This window comes from Oncorhynchus nerka, linkage group LG7 (assembly GCF_034236695.1).
Source record: "Oncorhynchus nerka isolate Pitt River linkage group LG7, Oner_Uvic_2.0, whole genome shotgun sequence".
Lineage (NCBI taxonomy): Eukaryota > Metazoa > Chordata > Actinopteri > Salmoniformes > Salmonidae > Oncorhynchus > Oncorhynchus nerka.
Window position 1 is genome coordinate 74,686,104 of NC_088402.1, and position 22,270 is coordinate 74,708,373.

Sequence of the window (22,270 nt, forward strand, 5' to 3'; positions counted from 1 at the left end):
CATAAAATTTGTTTTCACATATTAGTGTTATTTATAGGAATTAGTGGTTTGGGCTGGATTTATCCCTTCAATGAACAAGTGATGAACCATAGAATATGCTATGGAGTGAACACTCTAGTGTCAAACTTCATATCTGCGTGAGTGTGAAGAGAGAGAGAGAGAGAGCCTGTCAGCTGTCTCATCGTGGGAATCCATGATGACAAAGGTTCTCTGTCATCTACATTATTCTACAGCCAGAGCTCCATTGTCTACTCTTCTGGGAGCTACCCTCCTCAGTCTAAACCCAGGGCCAGAGCACTTGGACTCTCTCGCTCTCTCTCCCCCAAATCCGGACGGCCATGTTTTCTTTTCCCTCTTCCAAAACAAACCAAGGATTTCTGCCAAAGCTTTGACTTGGGTTTGGCCTGCACTTTATCTCTTCTATACCCTCACCTTTATGACCTGGCCCCCTGTTTGGCCTCAGTTTTGAACACCATAAGGCCTGGCTGACGCCAACTTCTTCTCTGTACTCCAATAGTCTCTTCTACCAAACCTTATTTCTATGTAAAAAGACCCATCTATAAGTCCTAACCAAGATGGGAACGTGTCGTGGCTCTACAAAAGCAGTGCAGTCTGACTAGGATGAAAGTATGGTTTCACCAAGGCTGGTTTCTGAAATGACGGTGGATCGTCTTGAGTCTGGACTGGAAATTGTTGAGTAGTTGTCCCCTGAGGGAAGATATTTAAATTTAGCGATAACGTAAACTACCATGCATCATTGGGTGACTGACCTGGAGCAGGAAAGGGTGTGCTCTTCCTGTGTTTAGGAAGACCCCTCTAGGCTCTACTCTACACTCACTGCCCTCATCTCTTCTGTTTTCTGCCCACTTCACTGTCCAGCACCATGCCAGTGATGATGATGGGAGAATTGGAGCCTCGATGAGGTAATGACTACACTGTACTGGTTCAGCCAGACTGTCTACTGGAAAAAACGTCTGTCAGTTGAGCCATGGCAATATGTCCTGGTTCAGTGGATTGTCTAAAAGTTCTCATTACCTGGCTGTTTTGGGTTTCCTCTGTCATTGAATATTCTGTCCCAGTGATTTTGAACCTGGTCAGCTGTTCCTCACACTCACCTGTAAGACCACTCGTTGTTGGTAGATCTGCTGAAGGGGTTTCCGTGTTACAGCCGCTATATGTCTGTAACAGTCCTGGTTTTGCATTTAGTTTACTTCAGGGTTACAGCAGCGATATATCTGTACCAGTCCTGGCTTTGCTATTAGTTTACTGCAGGGTTAAATGGTTTAGCTAGATGTCTGTCTAAAGGGACAGGGCTATACAGCTGTGGAAACAACAGTGTGACCCCACTTAGGCCTTCTGCTTTCTTGTTATCCCATCAAATTTGCCCCACAGAGATCGCATGTGTGTGTGTGACCGGGAGAGGGAGAGAATGTCTTGTACACACATTACAGCAACAATTGCACATGGTTACAATGTTATGTAACATAGTACTGTACTAGAACCTGTTAGAATGTTGGAAGTAGGGGTATAGCTTTGTGAGCAGTGAGATGTATATACAGTGCATTCGGAAAGTATTCAGACCCCTTGACTTTTTCCACATTTTGTTACGTTACAACCTTATTCTAAATTGATTAAATTGCCCCCCCCCCTCATCAATCTACACACAATACCCAAAAGTACATGTCCAAAATAGTTTATTAGAAATGTATAAAAAAATAAAAACGGAAATATCACATTTACATAAGTATTCAGACCCTTTACTTAGTACTTTGTTGAAGCACTATTGGCAGCAATTACGGCTTTGAGTCTTCTTACATGTGACGCTACAAGCTTGGCACCCCTGTATTTGGGAAATTTCTCCCATTCTTCTCTGCAGATCCTCTCAAGCTCTGTCCGGTTGGATTGGGAGTGTCGCTGCACAGCTATTTTCGGGTCTCTTGAGAGATGTTTGATCGGGTTCAAGTCCGGGCTTTGGCTGGGCCACACAAGGACTTTTACATTCTTGTCCTGAAGCCACTCCTGCGTTTTCTTGGCTGTGTACTTGGGGTTGTTGTCCTCTTGGTAGGTAAACCTTAGCCCCAGTCTGAGGTCCTGAGTACTCTGGAGCAGTTTTTCATCAAGCATCTCCTCTGTACTTTTCTCCATTCATCTTTCCCTCGATGCTGACTAGTCTTCCATGCCCTGCCGCTGAAAAACATTGCCACATCATGATGCTGCCATCACCATATTTCACAGTAGGGATGGTGCCAGGTTCCCTCCAGACGTGACACTTGGCATTCAGGCCAAATAGTTCAATCTTGGTTCCATCAGACCAGAGAATCTTGTTTCTCATGGTCTGAGAGTCATTAGGTAACTTTTGGCAAACTCCAAGCGGGCTGTCATGTGCCTTTTACTGAGGAGTGACTTCCGTCTGGCCACTCTACCATAAAGGCCTGATTGTTGGGGTGCTGCAGAGATGATTGTACTTCTGGAAGTTTCTCCCATCTCCACAGAGAACCCCTGGAGCGCTGTCAGAGTGACCATCGGTTTCTCGGTCACCTCCCTGACCAAGGCCCTTCTCCCCCGATTGCTCAGTTTGGCCAGCCAGCCAGCTCTAGGAAGAGACTTGGTGGTTCCAAACTTCTTCCATTTAAGAATGATTGAGGCCACTGTGTTCTTGTGGACCTTCAATGCTGCAGAATCTTTTTGGTTTTTGGTACCCTTCTCCAGATCTGTGCCTCGACACAATCCTGCCTCGGAGCTCTACGGACAATTACTTCGACCTCATGACTTGGTTTTTGCTCTGACGTACTCTGTCAACCGTGGGACCTTATATAGACAAGTGTGTGCCTTTCCAAATCATGTCCAATCAATTGAATTTACCACAGGTGGACTCCAATCAAGTTGTAGAAACATCTCATGGATGATCAATGGAAACAGGATGCACCTGAGCTCAATTTCGAGTCTCATAGTAAAGGGTCTGAATACTTACAGTAACAATCAAAAGTTTGCACACACCTAATCATTCAAGGGTTTTTCTTTATTTGTACTACTTTCTAAATTGTAGGATAATAGTGAAGACATCAATACTATGAAATAACACATATGGAATCATGTAGTAACCAAAAAAGTGTTTAACAAATCAAAATATTTTATATTTATATTTATATTTCTCTTGGCATCCTCTCAACCAGCTTCATGAGGTGGACACTTGGAATGCATTTCAATTAACAGGTGTGCTTTGTTAAAAATGAATTTGTGGAATTTATTTCCTTAATGCATTTGAGCCAATCAGTTGTGTTTTGACAAGGTAAGGGTCGATTACAGAAGATAGCCCTATTTGGTAAAATACCAAGACCATATTATGGCAAGAACAACTCATGTAAGCAAAGAGAAACGACAGTCCATCATTTCTTTAAGACATGAAGGTCAGTCAATCTGGAAAATGTCAAGAACTTTATAAGTTTCTTCAAGTGCAGTCGCAAAAACCATCAAGTGCTGTCGCAAAAACCATCAAGCGCTATCATGAAACTGGCTCTCATGAGGACCGCCACAGGAAAGGAAGACCCAGAGTTACCTCTGCTGCAGAGGAGAAGTTCATTAGAGTTAACTGCACCTCAGATTGCAGCCCAAATAAATGTTTCACTGAGTTCAATTAACAGACACATCTCAACATCAACTGTTCAGAGGAGACTGCGTGAATCAGGCCTTCATGGTCGAATCGCTGCAAAGAAAGCACTACTAAAGGACACCAATAAGAAGAGACTTGCTTGGGCCAAGAAACACGAGCAATGGACATTAGAAAGGTGGAAATCTGTCCTTTTGGTCTGATGAGTCCAATTTTTAGATTTTTTTGGTTCCAATGTCTTTGTGAGACACAGAGTAGGTGAACAGATGAAGTCCGCATGTGTGGTTCCCACCGTGAAGCATGGAGGAGGAGGGCTATTTGGCCAAGAAGGAGAGTGATGGAGTGCTGCATCAGATGACCTGACCTCCATAATCACCTGACCTCAAACCAATTGAGATGGTTTGGGATGAGTTGAACCACAGAGTGAAGGAAAAGCAGCCAACAAGTGCTCAGCATATGTTGGAATTCCTTCAAGACTGTAGGAAAAGCATTCCTTATGAAGTTGTTTGAGAGAATGCCAAGAGTGTGCAAAGCTGTCATCAATGCAAAGGGTGACTACTTTGAAGATTCTAAAATCAAAAATATATTTGGATTTGTTTAACACTTTTTTTGGTTACTACATGATTCCATATGTGCTATTTCATAGTTTTGATGACTTCACTATTATTCTACAATGTGGAAAATAGTAAAAATTAATAAATGTGTCGGTGTCTAAACTTTTGACTGGTACTGTATATAAAAAAGTTATTTCAGTTATTTTGTTATAAATTAGCAAACATGTCTAAAAACCTGTTTTCGCTTTGTCGTTATGGGGTATTATGTGTAGATTGATGAGGAAAAGAAACAATTTAATCAATTTTGAAATGAGGCTGTAACGTAACAAAATGTGAAAAAATTTAAGGGGTCTGAAGGCACTTTACCAGCTCTGCATCATGCTTAAACTGTTGAATATAAGGTCTGGAATGTATTTTTATTTGATACCAGACCAAGAGCAGATATTAACAAACTATAATGACAGAAAATAATACCAAACTCATTCAGTGGATCTAAATTGCTATACTTCTACTGTTATGTTGCTGGGGAAGGAAGCATGTTAGGTAGAGGTGACATAATGACATTTGAATGACTGCATGTTTCTTCTTTCTTCTTACAGCGTCAGTGTAGTAATTGGCGCTCCCAAGGCCAATACCAGTCAGTTCAACATCACAGAGGGCGGGTCTGTGTACTTCTGCCCATGGAGTCTCGGCCAATCTGAGTGCCACAACATTGAATTTGACAATCAAGGTAAGACCCAATATGACCTCATTGCTTTAGGTCTTGATCACGCCTTCTCGCTCTTGCAGTCTGAACATGTTCTGAATTACATTGATTTATCGACTCACAAGTGGTTTAAGCACTAATGTTTGAGTCAAACATCACAGCAGAATGCCAGCTGTCCTTTTCGCTCCGTCCCGGCTCTCTGCTTCCTATAACATAAACCTACATTTACATTTACATTTAAGTCATTTAGCAGACGCTCTTATCCAGAGCGACTTACAAATTGGTGCTTTCACCTTATGACATCCAGTGGAACAGCCACTTTACAATAGTGCATCTAGGTCTTTTAAGGGGGGAGAAGGATTACTTTATCCTATCCTAGGTATTCCTTAAAGAGGTGGGGTTTCAGGTGTCTCCGGAAGGTGGTGATTGACTCCGCTGTCCTGGCGTCGTGAGGGAGTTTGTTCCACCATTGGGGGCCAGAGCAGCGAACAGTTTTGACTGGGCTGAGCGGGAACTGTACTTCCTCAGTGGTAGGGAGGCGAGCAGGCCAGAGGTGGATGAACGCAGTGCCCTTGTTTGGGTGTAGGGCCTGATCAGAGCCTGGAGGTACTGAGGTGCCGTTCCCCTCACAGCTCCGTAGGCAAGCACCATGGTCTTGTAGCGGATGCGAGCTTCAACTGGAAGCCAGTGGAGGGAGCGGAGGAGCGGGGTGACGTGAGAGAACTTGGGAAGGTTGAACACCAGACGGGCTGCGGCGTTCTGGATGAGTTGTAGGGGTTTAATGGCACAGGCAGGGAGCCCAGCCAACAGCGAGTTGCAGTAATCCAGACGGGAGATGACAAGTGCCTGGATTAGGACCTGCGCCGCTTCCTGTGTGAGGCAGGGTCGTACTCTGCGGATGTTGTAGAGCATGAACCTACAGGAACGGGCCACCGCTCATCCACTCATCTCTTTTTATTGTCTTGACTGGTGACTGGAGCGTGAGACTCTTGAGAACTGGAGATTGTAGAGGATGGTTAGCAACCGTTAAGCTGGTCAAGCCGTGGTCCTGTTCTAAGCACTTCTTAAAACCACTGGTCCATGGCCTCCAAGCTCCTGTGGCCGGCAGGTGATCATGTGTCTCTGTTCTACTTCACTGATCCTTTGTTTGACACGTTGGTTCCTGGAAACTCGATGCGCACACACAAACCCACACACTACATATACGCACACACACACGTGCACATCGACAACACAAACACATGCACGCACACGCACACACACGCACACACACACCGATACAACACAAACACATGCGCACACACATACTTTTACGCTCATCATATGCTGCTGCATATATTATTATCTATCCTGATGCCTAGTCACTTTACCCTGCCTTCATGTACATATCTACCTCAAATACCTTATTATTATCTATCCTGATGCCTAGTCACTTTACCCTGCCTTCATGTACATATCTACCTCAAATACCTTATTATTATCTATCCTGATGCCTAGTCACTTTACCCTGCCTTCATGTACATATCTACCTCAAATACCTTATTATTATCTATCCTGATGCCTAGTCACTATACCCTGCCTTCATGTACATATCTACCTCAAATACCTTATTATTATCTATCCTGATGCCTAGTCACTTTACCCTGCCTTCATGTACATATCTACCTCAAATACCTTATTATTATCTATCCTGATGCCTAGTCACTTTACCCTGCCTTCATGTACATATCTACCTCAAATACCTTATTATTATCTATCCTGATGCCTAGTCACTATACCCTGCCTTCATGTACATATCTACCTCAAATACCTTATTATTATCTATCCTGATGCCTAGTCACTTTACCCTGCCTTCATGTACATATCTACCTCAAATACCTTATTATTATCTATCCTGATGCCTAGTCACTTTACCCTGCCTTCATGTACATATCTACCTCAAATACCTTATTATTATCTATCCTGATGCCTAGTCACTTTACCCTGCCTTCATGTACATATCTACCTCAAATACCTTATTATTATCTATCCTGATGCCTAGTCACTTTACCCTGCCTTCATGTACATATCTACCTCAAATACCTTATTATTATCTATCCTGATGCCTAGTCACTTTACCCTGCCTTCATGTACATATCTACCTCAAATACCTTATTATTATCTATCCTGATGCCTAGTCACTTTACCCTGCCTTCATGTACATATCTACCTCAAATACCTTATTATTATCTATCCTGATGCCTAGTCACTTTACCCTGCCTTCATGTACATATCTACCTCAAATACCTTATTATTATCTATCCTGATGCCTAGTCACTTTACCCTGCCTTCATGTACATATCTACCTCAAATACCTTATTATTATCTATCCTGATGCCTAGTCACTTTACCCTGCCTTCATGTACATATCTACCTCAAATACCTTATTATTATCTATCCTGATGCCTAGTCACTTTACCCTGCCTTCATGTACATATCTACCTCAAATACCTTATTATTATCTATCCTGATGCCTAGTCACTTTACCCTGCCTTCATGTACATATCTACCTCAAATACCTTATTATTATCTATCCTGATGCCTAGTCACTTTACCCTGCCTTCATGTACATATCTACCTCAAATACCTTATTATTATCTATCCTGATGCCTAGTCACTTTACCCTGCCTTCATGTACATATCTACCTCAAATACCTTATTATTATCTATCCTGATGCCTAGTCACTTTACCCTGCCTTCATGTACATATCTACCTCAAATACCTTATTATTATCTATCCTGATGCCTAGTCACTTTACCCTGCCTTCATGTACATATCTACCTCAAATACCTTATTATTATCTATCCTGATGCCTGGTCACTTTACCCTGCCTTCATGTACATATCTACCTCAAATACCTTATTATTATCTATCCTGATGCCTAGTCACTTTACCCTGCCTTCATGTACATATCTACCTCAAATACCTTATTATTATCTATCCTGATGCCTAGTCACTTTACCCTGCCTTCATGTACATATCTACCTCAAATACCTTATTATTATCTATCCTGATGCCTAGTCACTTTACCCTGCCTTCATGTACATATCTACCTCAAATACCTTATTATTATCTATCCTGATGCCTAGTCACTTTACCCTGCCTTCATGTACATATCTACCTCAAATACCTTATTATTATCTATCCTGATGCCTAGTCACTTTACCCTGCCTTCATGTACATATCTACCTCAAATACCTTATTATTATCTATCCTGATGCCTAGTCACTTTACCCTGCCTTCATGTACATATCTACCTCAAATACGTCTGCACATTGATCTGGTACTCCCTGTATATAGCTCTACATTGATCTGGTACTGGTACTCCCTGTATATAGCCTCACATTGATCTGGTACTGGTACTCCCTGTAAAAAGCCTCACATTGATCTGATACTGGTACTCCCTGTATATAGCTCTACATTGATCTGGTACTGGTACTCCCTGTATATAGCCTCACATTGATCTGGTACTGGTACTCCCTGTAAAAAGCCTCACATTGATCTGATACTGGTACTCCCTGTATATAGCTCCACATTGATCTGGTACTGGTACTCCCTGTATATAGCCTCACATTGATCTGGTACTGGTACTCCTGTATATAGCCTCACATTGATATGGTACTGGTACTCCCTGTATATAGTTCCACATTGATCCGGTACTGGTACTTCCTGTATATAGCCTCACATTGATTTGGTACTGGCACTTCCTGTATATAGTTCCACATTGATCTGGTACAGGTACTCCCTGTATATAGCCTCACATTGATATGGTATTGGTACTTCCTCTATATAGCCTCACATTGATATGGTACTGGTACTTCCTGTATATAGCTCCATTCTTGGGTATTTTATTCCTCTTGTGTTACTATTTAAATTTTGTAATAATATTTTTTTACTATTTGGGAAGGGCTCGTAAGCAAGTGTTTCACTGTTAAGTCTACGCCTGTTCTATTCGGCAAATGTGCTAATAGTTTTTATTTGATTTGATCCCTTTGAGCATGTCATTAGTGCCTTTCTTTTTGGGACAAAAACGTGTTTTTGGAGTGTTTTAGACAAGGGTATCTTCCCTTTAGGCTAGATACAGTATGTGTTCTGTCCAGGGCACATAACTCCAGGGCATATAGGGAGAACAAATATACAGTCAAAAGAAACGGCCACTACATACAATGACAATAAATACAATTATATATTTGTTCTCGCCAAAGAGCTTAATTTGAACCACCTGAATGTAAAGGGTAGACATACAGTAAACCTTCCCGGGTTTATGGCTCACTATTGTGAGCTCTTCAGAGAAGTGGAGCAGTGTTCCAGTGACTGGACAGCTGAAGGCCTCATCAACCTTTACAGGAATGATGAAAGAATAAGTTAAGGAGTGACAGAGTTGTAGGAGAAGAATTTGCTGTGTATTGTGTATATTAGATTGTTCTCTCCCTCTGGCACACACACACACACACACACACACACACACACACACACACACACACACACACACACACACACACACACACACACACACACACACACACACACACACACACACACACACACACAGTGGAGCCCCATTTTACAGCAGATCTCAAGGAATCAAATTGCTGGTTGCTCCTTTCTTCTGTTTTCATTCCCTTTCTCTTTCAACAGATTCATAAAATGTGTTGCACATCCTTGGATGCTGGCTGAGGGCCATGTTCGTCACAGTGATGTAATGTGCAGCAGGCAGCAGGGCGTTGGGGTGAAGGATAGTCTTTTGGGGATTTGGACGCGAACATTTGATTTGTGAGGAAGAGACAATTCTGCCATCTGGGCCAGCATACAAGAGCCTAGCACCCCTGTCTGTAGGACAAAGGAAATATGTTTTCCTTATTTGCTTATGACATGGCTAGAGCTCGGTAATATATTAGTGTTGACCCTTTATATGAGAGGTGTGTCTGTTTTTGTGACATTATTCAGGGTCTCCCCTGAGTGTGGGTGAGGTCTCCCCTGAGTGTGGGTGAGGTCTCCCCTGAGTGTGGGTGAGGTCTCCCCTGAGTGTGGGTGAGGTCTCCCCTGAATGTGGGTGAGGTCTCCCCTGAGTGTGGGTGAGGTCTCCCCTGAGTGTGGGTGAGGTCTCCCCTGAGTGTGGGTGAGGTCTCCCCTGAGTGTGGGTGAAGTCTCCCCTGAATGTGGGTGAGGTCTTCCCTGAGCCTGACCAAGAGGCCTCCCTCTCCACTTCCCCTTCCAATGAGATAAGACGAGACAGCCCAGTGATCTGAGGGAGGGAGAGAGGGACAGGGGGGAAATCAGAGCCCTGTTTCCATCTATGAACCATCTTCCCCTACCACCAGTAACTCCCCCAGGGACAGCTAATGTGATGAGTGAAAATGGCCACTTGTCTCTGACCGCATCCGCCCTGTACTCTAACCCAGGATATTCCTCTAATGGGTCTCCTCTCGCAAAGTTCAACGGGGAGAGTCTGTGGACACACGCCAGACCCCACCCTACTCTCTTCTGTCCTGTCTCAGGAGAGAGAAGGGTCGAGGGGCACTAGTCACGTCAGCACAAAGTCTACCCAAGTTCACTGAAAGGATGTTACATGACCACATTGCCACAAGCGTCTACTGGATTTTTCTCTCTCGTATCAAAGCCGTGTTTGTCTGGCTTGTCCTGCCTCTTAACCTACTGATCTTTTCATCATTCCATCCGGCACACTCTATGAACGCCAATATGGCACCTCTGACATGGACAATAAGAGCAGTGACAGACACGGAGCTCAGAGCACAGCAGCTCAGAAGTGAAGTGAAGTTAGAGAACACCCCAACGCCAGTTCTGTATGGAGTTGATAGTCTTGGACTCTGAACGTAGCGATTATGTCATTGACATAACTGTAGAGATGTCATGTTGAATATCATTTTCTGTTTCACCGTGACCAGGTGGTCAAGAAGAATCCATCTACTAAAGTTCTGAAACATTAATAATAGATTGATTTCCCTGCTGATACTCATGGTTGCCGGGGTAGTGTGTCCTATTTGGCTTGCATGTCTCCTCAGTGTCACCCTCTCACTTTATCAAAACAAAGGCCCCTGAGTTATGAAAATAGTAGTGCAGATTATTGCTGTGCAGTTAAAGGAACAAGCCTCTTAGATATTTTTAATGTTAGGCATGTTATTTGTGGTATCGCTAAAGCGTGTCTTTCCACACATGTTGGAGGTGACCACATGTATTATGGTAGGGAACAGGGGCCCATGCGTAATGCTGAAGGGGAAGCCTGGTGACGTTATATCTACTGTGACGTTATTAAAGGACCCTAATCCCCACTGCTTTCCTTCCAGGCCAGGGGGAGACCAAACTCCCTGAGAGAAGGAGGTAGTGAAGCAGGGGAGGGGAAGAAAAAGGAACAGAGAACAAGAGAGAGAGTGATGTACAAAGGGATGGACAGAAAGTGGAGAGGGAGAGGGAACACTTGCGAGAGAGAGATGCATGCCTAAGAGGTTGCTAGGAAGAAGCAGAGCCAGAGCGTTTGTTTTCCTTGGACACAGTCCCCCCCTCTTTCTTTCTTTCCTTCCACCAAGACATGGAGCAGAGCAGGCCCTCACCCAGAGCTGACACACAGCCTGCAGAGGAGGCTGAAACACAGCCTGCTTTCCTCACATCCACAGGTCACAACCTCTGGCTCACACCACCAGGCCCCCTTCCCCGACAGATAGATATGGCTCTGTTGCAACACTTGTGGTTTAGCGCTGGAGAATATTAGTGGGGAAAAAGAAGTGGGCTGGGGTGCGGTTGCTGGGTACAAGTTCCACTGGATACGTCTTGTAGTCCGAATTCCAAGCGTTTAGAATACTTGTTACAGGATGTTTCACGGTATGTACACTGTATAAACCGATTTGTTTGGATTTTGTTTCTCACCATGGCAACACAGATGTTGCATCAGTTTTGCCAATAAAACGTCCTGTTTGAACCTGTTTGAACCTGACTCCTGCAGCCATGTCCTGTCCTGTCACAGAGGTTGAATCGTAAATGGCACCCTATTCCCTACATAGTGCATGTCTCTGGTCAAGAGTAGTGCACTATATAGGGAGAATGGTGCCATTTGGGTCTCAGACAACGATGGGGTAGAGCTCTGGGTTACAGGCCAGGTGGCCAAACAGAGTCAGGGTCAGTGTGGTCACCCAGAGCTGGACCAGCCAGAGAACTCAGGTTGACATCTGAACAGTGAGGACCAGAGCCATAATGAGGAATATAAGGCTCTGGTGAGCACCAAATACCTTCTAGTTTTCCTCTGTTTCTCTCTGGAAAGTTCTTCATGAGAAACTTGATGTGTGTTTGTGTTTAATGATGCAGTAAGTAAGTCCTGTAGTAGCAGATGTCTGGATGACGTTGTCTGGAGCCTCCAAGAGAAGAACTACAATGTTTCATTAGGAGCTTTTTTCACTCAGTTTAGTTGTTGTTTTGTCTTCTTCCCAGGGGACCGCATAGTCACTGTCAGTGGCACAGACTACCAGGCTGAAGTCAAGTCCCACCAGTGGTTCGGCGCCACCATCCGTTCCCACGGAGACACCATTCTGGTAAGACGACACTCAGAGACTGAGACCAGGTTGAGAAAGTCAGTTTACTTTCAACGTTGGTCTCTATAGCCCAGAGTCCCTCAACTGTTATGATGTCTGGCGTTCATGTCAAGGGGTTGTATATATTCATTGTTCCAAGTTTGTCTTAAACTTCTTAAAGGTCTTTGTCTATCATGTTGTTGTGACTCTCTTACAATTTTCCCCTCCACTGTGTCTCTCAGAGGAGAAGTGTTTTGTGCTCCTGTGACATTGAAGTTGAGACGACTGTCGTTTTTCTTTTGATGATTGTGAGGGACGTGACCTGGATTTGGTTACATTTGTGACTTTTCTCCAGATGTAACATTAACCTCTCTCTGGGTCTCCATCGAGTTACACAGGGTGTTGTTGTACCTGAAAAACAACTCCCTCCTCTGCCCCCCCCCCCATATAGGCCTGTGCCCCCCTCTACTCCTGGAGAACCAAAGCAGAAAAGCCCCAGTCAGATACCACGGGAACCTGCTACCTCTCTGTCAAGAACTTCACCAAGTTTGTGGAATATGCTCCCTGTCGCACAGGTAATCCTTCTTGGTTTTTCACAAAGACGTCATCTATTTTCTAATGCTCTTCTCTGCCGACCGAATACCCCTCTACCCAACTACCCTACACTACAGGTTACTCCTGTGGCCTACCTCTGACACAGCAGCTGTCCGCACAGCAGGCTATTAGACAGGGGTTAAGTGCTGCGCCTGAAGGCCTCAACAGAAGGGATGTATATAGTCTCAAGTACCCCTACTGAGTAAACACTTCCAGTGACATCACACACTGGCTGTGGGGAAAGAATGTACCTTTATCAGATGCAGTCAACTATGTTATCCCGTATTGACCAAATGTATCCCTACTGCTGGTAATGGCTGGCTGGCTTGGTTCTGTTCAAAATACCCAGTTGAGTCATCACGTCAAGGTTAAAAATATTTCCAAAATATCTACATTCTGAAGTATTGGTTTAATATGAGGCAATTTATGGATCTTTAAATTAGCTTTTTCAAATCAGAAACATTCATGTATAAAACTGATTTATCAACCTTTGCCTCTGTTTATTTCAGAATTCATTAACCAGGGTGGTCAGGGCTACTGTCAGGGGGGATTCAGTGCTGATTTCACGAAGGTAACACTCCTAAACACTTCCTCCCAGTTCACTACCAGAGGTTTATCAAATACTATGGATTGCAAACACACATGATCTCTCTCATGATTCTGTCTCTCTCTCTGTTGCTCTCGCTCTCTCGCTTTCAGGATGGGAAAGTGGTGCTTGGAGGACCAGGCAGCTTCTTCTGGCAAGGTACAGGGTCTGACAACCCCCCTGGACCACAAGCAAATAAGTTGTAGCAGTATTCTGAAGGTATTTGTGTGAAACCTGAGAGAAACTTTCCATTCACTCCCTGTTTCCTGCTTCATGTGTCTCCTCAGGTCAGGTGATCTCAGCAGCCAAAGAGGAGATCATCAAGGCCTACTATCCAGGGTACTTCATGCAGTCTGTGGAGGGACAGACCCAGACCAGACAGGCTCAGATCAAATATGACGACAGCTACCACGGTAAGACTTTCCTCTCTCGTAATTCTATCACTCTCGTGATCCCCTTGCTTTCCAAACATGCTGGTTTCCTGTGTAGGCTACTCGAGTCTGAGAACTATGATTTGGAAACGTCACCACATTCCCTCTAACCCTCTGAGCTCTGATAAAAGGCGGATAGATGCAAAGTTGGGCAAAGTACATGTCTTTATCCTGCTCTCTCTTGCGGCCTTGCAGGTTACTCTGTTGCAGTTGGGGAATTCAGTGGAGATGACGTGGAAGGTAAAGACATCTGTACCGCAGACTTCCACAGGCCTGGCTGCACATCAGACAGCCATTAAAGGGTTCAGATTGTTTACTATACCTGAAGTGAACTCAAACTGAACTCACCTACACAATTCTGTCCCGCTACTAAGCTGGAAAGACTGCGATCGCTGGAATTCTCAGAGTTCCAGACAGCTGTGACCTTTGTGATATTTCCCCTCCTAAATCTTCAATTTTTTCTCTGTTTTCCCCCTGTCTGTGCACTTCTCAGATGTTGTGGCTGGGGTCCCAAAAGGGGTCATGCTCTATGGTTTGGTAAGAAAACCTCATCACCGCTCTCATTTTGAGTGTAATATCGTAACACAGGCCTAATACACTATACATATGTTGGACCTCAGAGATTTTGACCATGTGTTCTGTGTGTGTGTCTGCTCTCTGCAGGTGTCTGTTTTAAATGGCACTGATCTGAAGTCCATGCTCAACTACACTGGCGAACAGGTAAGCCACAAACCTCAAAACAGGTTTTTTCAGACAGACTCTGCGGTTCCATATCTAGCTGTTTCTCGTGGCAACTCTTAATTTCCTGAGTCAGTGTGTACTGGAACACTGATGATATAAGCACAATAATTTCCTTTACAAGTCTCTGCTAACTGGATTTCAAGCCATCTGTGGTTTGCTATAAAGCATAATTATTGAAGTTAAAGTGCAGAAGCAATTTTCTCCAAATGAGCAGCATGATCCTTTCTGCAAATGGAATGGAAATAGCGTGAGCCCCTTTTAATGGTCTGATTGGTTCAGCTGAATAAATAAAATCATACATGTATTTTCTTAGCCTGGGAGTCTGGGAATTAAGCGTTTTCTGTGTCTTTGCTACTTCAGATAAAAATGTATTATACAGACATGAAAAAAAAGACTAACTTAACAGCTTCAAGCTAGACCAAGCAAGCACCATCATTTTCATTGACCATTTTTGTCTCTGTTAGTAGTCTCTTCTTCAGGATCTCTCTTAATTCAAGTAGATTTACTATAATTTATGTTATAGAAGCCCCTTTGCTTAAAAGCAGCTTTTCTATTTTGAGCCGTTTTGACCCCAGATAGATAGTGATGTTGTAGGAATGTGACATGATGTCTTGATATTTTCTCAGATGGGCTCCTATTTTGGGTATACTGTGTCCACAGCCGACATCAATAACGACGGGTGAGTTCTCGAGGAGTCGAACGTCACATTCTAATGAAACATTGTCGTACAGTATGTTCTTGCCCATGAGCAACATTGAATTTATCCAATAATGTTATGGGAAAACTCAGTCAACATCAATAATGACGAATGAGTAGGAGTCGGTTCTCAGACAGCTGACATAGTGGCGTTCTCACCCTTTTTAATGATATGGGTGGTGGTGAGACGGGTTTTCTGAGCCAATGACTACTTTTATGGGAAATGTGTCTTTTGTGTCTGTACTAGGGTTGAGAAATTGTAAAAAAGAATCCAGAAATTCCCAGATATCTCGAAAACCTGGGAATTTGAGGAAAGCTTCCTGAATTTGCCACATTAGTCTGTACAATGTATATGTCTGTGACCATGTGTTTCTCTCTCCTCCCCTCAGCATGTCTGACCTGTTGGTGGGAGCTCCCATGTACATGACCCGAGGGTCAGACGGCCGTCTGGAGGAGGTGGGACGTGTGTACCTCTATCTGCAGCGTGGACCACTGGACCTGGAGCCAACTCTCAACCTGACCGGGACCCAGGTGTTTGGGAGGTTTGGCAGCACCATCGCACCTCTGGGAGACCTCAACCTGGACGGATACAATGGTGAGAGGTGTGGTGGTAATACTGGAGCTTTAAGGGACAGAAGCATTATTTGATTGAAAAGTGAAACCTTCCCTCTTATGGACCGTTTGTGTGTCAGGTTATTGGTTTTGAGACTACTTATGTCGCTTTTGTTGGTCTCATGTAGTTCATTCAAAGTCCTAGTAGTCTGGAAAGTTCTGAGTGATCTCACGGTCTTCTCCTGTTCTCTCCTCTTCTCTGATTGGTAGACTTTGGAAAGTTCTGAGTGATCTCACGGTCTTCTCCTGTTCTCTCCTCTTCTCTGATTGGTAGACTTTGGAAAGTTCTGAGTGATCTCACGGTCTTCTCCTGTTCTCTCCTGTTCTCTGATTGGTAGACTTGGCCATCAGCTGTCCTTTCGGTGGAGAGGACCAGCAGGGATTGGTTCTCATCTACAACGGATTCGCCGGTGGGCTCAGGAACACACCCTCTCAGGTCATAGCTGGCCAATGGGCTTCAGGCACAGTGCCGGCCAGCTTTGGATTCTCACTCCGAGGTGCTAAGGATCAGGACATGAATGGCTACCCAGGTGAGTGACAAGACCAGTGAATTTTTAAAAACATCTCTCATAGTTCTGAGTGTGCTTATACTGTGTACTTATTGTTTACTTGTAGTCTATGAACTAGAAATGTCTTTTCACAACAGATCTTATTGTTGGTGCTTTCGGAGTTGACAAGGCGATTTTGTACAGGTAATTTCATTTTACTCATAACCTTCTATCTGTCAAACTATTGAGGGATTGTTTTTTTTTAATAAAGTGTTGAGTTAAGGGGTTTACCCAAAGTTCTGCCTTTACCATATGTAACTTCAGCCCAAAGGTCTGCCTCTATCATATGTAACTTCAGCCCAAAGGTCTGCCTCTATCATATGTAACTTCAGCCCAAAGGTCTGCCTCTATCATATGTAACTTCAGCCCAAAGGTCTGCCTCTATCATATGTAACTTCAGCCCAAAGGTCTGCCTCTATCATATGTAACTTCAGCCCAAAGGTCTGCCTCTATCATATGTAACTTCAGCCCAAAGGTCTGCCTCTATCATATGTAACTTCAGCCCAAAGGTCTGCCTCTATCATATGTAACTTCAGCCCAAAGGTCTGCCTCTATCATATGTAACTTCAGCCCAAAGGTCTGCCTCTACCATATGTAACTTCAGCCCAAAGGTCTGCCTCTATCATATGTAACTTCAGCCCAAAGGTCTGCCTCTATCATATGTAACTTCAGCCCAAAGGTCTGCCTCTATCATATGTAACTTCAGCCCAAAGGTCTGCCTCTATCATATGTAACTTCAGCCCAAAGGTCTGCCTCTATCATATGTAACTTCAGCCCAAAGGTCTGCCTCTATCATATGTAACTTCAGCCCAAAGGTCTGCCTCTATCATATGTAACTTCAGCCCAAAGGTCTGCCTCTATCATATGTAACTTCAGCCCAAAGGTCTGCCTCTACCATATGTAACTTCAGCCCAAAGGTCTGCCTCTATCATATGTAACTTCAGCTCAAAGGTCTGCCTCTATCATATGTAACTTCAGCCCAAAGGTCTGCCTCTATCATATGTAACTTCAGCCCAAAGGTCTGCCTCTATCATATGTAACTTTAGCCCAAAGGTCTGCCTCTATCATATGTAACTTCAGCCCAAAGGTCTGCCTCTATCATATGTAACTTCAGCCCAAAGGTCTGCCTCTATCATATGTAACTTCAGCCCAAAGGTCTGCCTCTATCATATGTAACTTCAGCCCAAAGGTCTGCCTCTATCATATGTAACTTCAGCCCAAAGGTCTGCCTCTATCATATGTAACTTCAGCCCAAAGGTCTGCCTCTATCATATGTAACTTCAGCCCAAAGGTCTGCCTCTATCATATGTAACTTCAGCCCAAAGGTCTGCCTCTATCATATGTAACTTCAACCCAAAGGTCTGCCTCTATCATATGTAATTTCAGCCCAAAGGTTTGCCTCTATCATATGTAACTTCAGCCCAAAGGTCTGCCTCTATCATATGTAACTTTAGCCCAAAGTTCTGCCTCTATCATATGTAACTTCGGCCTCTGCTCCCATCTAATGTACCACAGATCCCGGCCCATCGTCAACACCAGTGCCTCCCTGACCGTCTATCCCACAATGATCAACCCAGAGGAGAAGAGTTGTTCAGTCAACAACGGCAACACCACCATACCGGTCTCCTGGTAAGCACTGCATCATATCTGTCTCCTGGTAAGTACTGCATCATACCGGTCTCCTGGTAAGCACTGCATCATATCTGTCTCCTGGTAAGTACTGCATCATACCTGTCTCCTGGTAAACACTGCATCATACCTGTCTCCTGGTAAGTACTGCATCATACCTGTGTCATGTTGAGTACCGCATCATACCTGTCTCCTGGTAAGTACTGCATCATACCTGTGTCATGTTGAGTACCGCATCATACCTGTCTCCTGGTAAGTACTGCATCATACCTGTCTCCTGGTAAGAACTGCATCATACCTGTCTCCTGGTAAGTACTGCATCATACCTGTCTCCTGGTAAGTACTGCATCATACCTGTGTCATGTTGAGTACCGCATCATACCTGTCTCCTGGTAAGTACTGCATCATACCTGTCTCCTGGTAAGTACTGCATCATACCTGTGTCATGTTGAGTACCGCATCATACCTGTCTCCTGGTAAGAACTGCATCATACCTGTCTCCTGGTAAGTACTGCATCATACCTGTCTCCTGGTAAGTACTGCATCATACCTGTCTCCTGGTAAGTACTGCATCATACCTGTCTCCTGGTAAGAACTGCATCATACCTGTCTCCTGGTAAGAACTGCATCATACCTGTCTCCTGGTAAGAACTGCATCATACCTGTCTCCTGGTAAGAACTGCATCATACCTGTCTCCTGGTAAGAACTGCATCATACCTGTCTCCTGGTAAGAACTGCATCATACCTGTGTCATGTTGACTAATTGTCTCGTCTCCAGGTCCCGAGTGCTGATCAAGGATCAGGTCTCCCTGTCCATGTTATCTTTTTCAAAAGTGTAAATTGATCCTAGATCAGCAACCCCTACTCTAAGACAGTTTGTGAATACAGGTGCAGACTCCATTATCTAAGGGTGTTGTTGTCTAACTGCTGCTTGATTGACATTCTGCACAACAGGAAGGAGTTCCTCAAAACTAGCTCTCATTTGTAATTAGACAGGAAGTCCCTTTGAGGACATACTGTATCACTCCACAAGACTAATCATGTTATTTATTTGGGAGACAGTCTGGTGGTGGTGGTGACCTGTTGTTATAGCAACTTCATAACAGATTCTGTTTCTTCGAGAGGAGCAGTGAATATGCAGCATGGTACTCATTACCATCCAATGGGAGCCGATACAGAACAGAACAGCGTTTCTCTGATCTCTGGCTGTGCTGCCCAACATGCTTGACACTGTGTTGGTGTGTCTGCTGCTTCCCCCCCTGCATTGCCAGGTGATGGTGGGATGCAGGTGGGGGTGGAGGGAAGGCGGGATAGAGGGGGAGATGGAGGGAGGGAGGGGTCGGGAAGTTTGCCAGCTGCTTTTGAATGAGTTATTGTTTGGTGTTGGAACACAGCTGGGAAGCATCAGGATGTGGAGATGCTCCTGTGCAGGCACACACTCTTACACAGGCACAGGCACACACTCCTACACAGACACAGACAGAGGCACAGGCACACACTCCTTCACAGACACAGACACAGGCACAGGCACACACTCCTTCACAGACACAGGCACAGGAACACACTCCTACACAGACACAGGCACACACTCCTACACAGACACAGGCACAGGCACACACTCCTTCACAGACACAGACACAGGCACACACTCCTACACAGACACAGGCACAGGCACACACTCCTACACAGACACAGACACAGGCACACACTCCTACACAGACACAGGCACAGGCACACACTCCTACACAGACACAGGCACAGGCACACACTCCTACACAGACACAGGCACAGGCACACACTCCTACACAGACACAGGCACAGGCACACACTCCTTCACAGACACAGACACAGGCACACACTCCTACACAGACACAGGCACAGGCACACACTCCTACACAAACACAGGCACAGGCACACACTCCTACACAAACACAGACACAGGCACAGGCACACACTCCTACACAGACACAGGCACAGGCACACACTCCTACACAAACACAGACACAGGCACAGGCACACACTCCTACACAAACACAGACACAGGCACAGGCACACACTCCTACACAAACACAGACACAGGCACAGGCACACACTCCTACACAAACACAGACACAGGCACACACTCCTACACAAACACAGACACAGGCACAGGCACACACTCCTACACAAACACAAACACAGACACACACTCCTACACAGACACAGACACAGGCACAGACACACACTCCTACACAAACACAGACACAGGCACAGGCACACACTCCTACACAAACACAAACACAGACACACACTCCTACACAGACACAGGCACAGGCACACACTCTTACACAAACACAGACACAGGCACACACTCCTACACAGACACAGACACAGGCACAGGCACACACTCCTACACAAACACAGACACAGGCACACACTCCTACACAGACACAGACACAGGCACAGGCACACACTCCTACACAAACACAGACACAGGCACAAGCACACACTCCTACACAAACACAAACACAGACACACACTCCTACACAAACACAGACACAGGCACATACACACACTCCTACACAAACACAGACACAGGCACAAGCACACACTCCTACACAGACACAGACACACACTCCTACACAGACACAGGCACAGGCACAGGCACACACTCCTTCACAGACACAGACACAGGCACACACTGCTACACAGACACAGGCACAGGCACACACTCCTACACAGACACAGACACAGGCACAGGCACACACTCCTACACAAACACAGACACAGGCACAGGCACACACTCCTACACCAACACAGACACAGGCACAGGCACACACTCCTACACAAACACAGACACAGGCACAGGCACAAGCACACACTCCTACACAAACACAAACACAGACACACACTCCTACACAAACACAGACACAGACACAGGCACAGGCACACACTCCTACACAAACACAAACACAGGCACAGGCACACACTCCTACACAAACACAGACACACACTCCTACACAAACACAGACACAGACACAGGCACAGACACACACTCCTACACAAACACAGACACAGGCACAGGCACACACTCCTACACAGACACAGACACACACTCCTACACAAACACAGACACAGGCACAGGCACACACTCCTACACAAACACAGACACAGGCACAGGCACACACTCCTACACAAACACAGACACAGGCACAGGCACACACTCCTACACAAACACAGACACAGGCACAGGCACACACTCCTACACAAACACAGACACAGGCACAGGCACAAGCACACACTCCTACACAAACACAGACACACACTCCTACACAAACACAGACACAGACACAGGCACAGGCACACACTCCTACACAAACACAGACACAGGCACAGGCACACACTCCTACACAGACACAGGCACAGGCACACACTCCTACACAAACACAGACACAGGCACAAGCACACACTCCTACACAAACACAAACACAGACACACACTCCTACACAAACACAGACACAGGCACAGACACACACTCCTACACAAACACAGACACAGGCACAGGCACACACTCCTACACAGACACAGACACACACTCCTACACAGACACAGGCACAGGCACACACTCCTACACAGACACAGGCACAGGCACAGGCACACACTCCTTCACAGACACAGACACAGGCACACACTGCTACACAGACACAGGCACAGGCACACACTCCTACACAGACACAGACACAGGCACAGGCACACACTCCTACACAAACACAGACACAGGCACAGGCACACACTCCTACACAAACACAGACACAGGCACAGGCACAAGCACACACTCCTACACAAACACAAACACAGACACACACTCCTACACAAACACAGACACAGACACAGGCACAGACACACACTCCTACACAAACACAGACACAGGCACAGGCACACACTCCTACACAAACACAGACACACACTCCTACACAAACACAGACACAGACACAGGCACAGACACACACTCCTACACAAACACAG

The 22,270-nt window shown here is 45.1% G+C and overlaps 1 protein-coding gene across 1 annotated transcript in view; it reads left to right on the forward strand.

Annotated features, from left to right (window-relative positions):
- Positions 1-22,270, forward strand: part of LOC115132406 (integrin alpha-5-like) — an 89,903-nt gene that overhangs the window by 26,150 nt on the left and 41,483 nt on the right. Inside the window, exons 2-15 of the mRNA XM_029665020.2 lie at positions 4,761-4,891; positions 12,348-12,448; positions 12,879-13,002; positions 13,531-13,592; positions 13,721-13,766; positions 13,895-14,020; positions 14,234-14,278; positions 14,532-14,575; positions 14,702-14,758; positions 15,406-15,458; positions 15,865-16,070; positions 16,426-16,617; positions 16,734-16,779; positions 18,151-18,264. Coding sequence (XP_029520880.1) covers positions 4,761-4,891; positions 12,348-12,448; positions 12,879-13,002; positions 13,531-13,592; positions 13,721-13,766; positions 13,895-14,020; positions 14,234-14,278; positions 14,532-14,575; positions 14,702-14,758; positions 15,406-15,458; positions 15,865-16,070; positions 16,426-16,617; positions 16,734-16,779; positions 18,151-18,264 — 1,347 coding nt within the window. The remainder of the gene's footprint in view (positions 1-4,760; positions 4,892-12,347; positions 12,449-12,878; positions 13,003-13,530; positions 13,593-13,720; positions 13,767-13,894; positions 14,021-14,233; positions 14,279-14,531; positions 14,576-14,701; positions 14,759-15,405; positions 15,459-15,864; positions 16,071-16,425; positions 16,618-16,733; positions 16,780-18,150; positions 18,265-22,270) is intronic.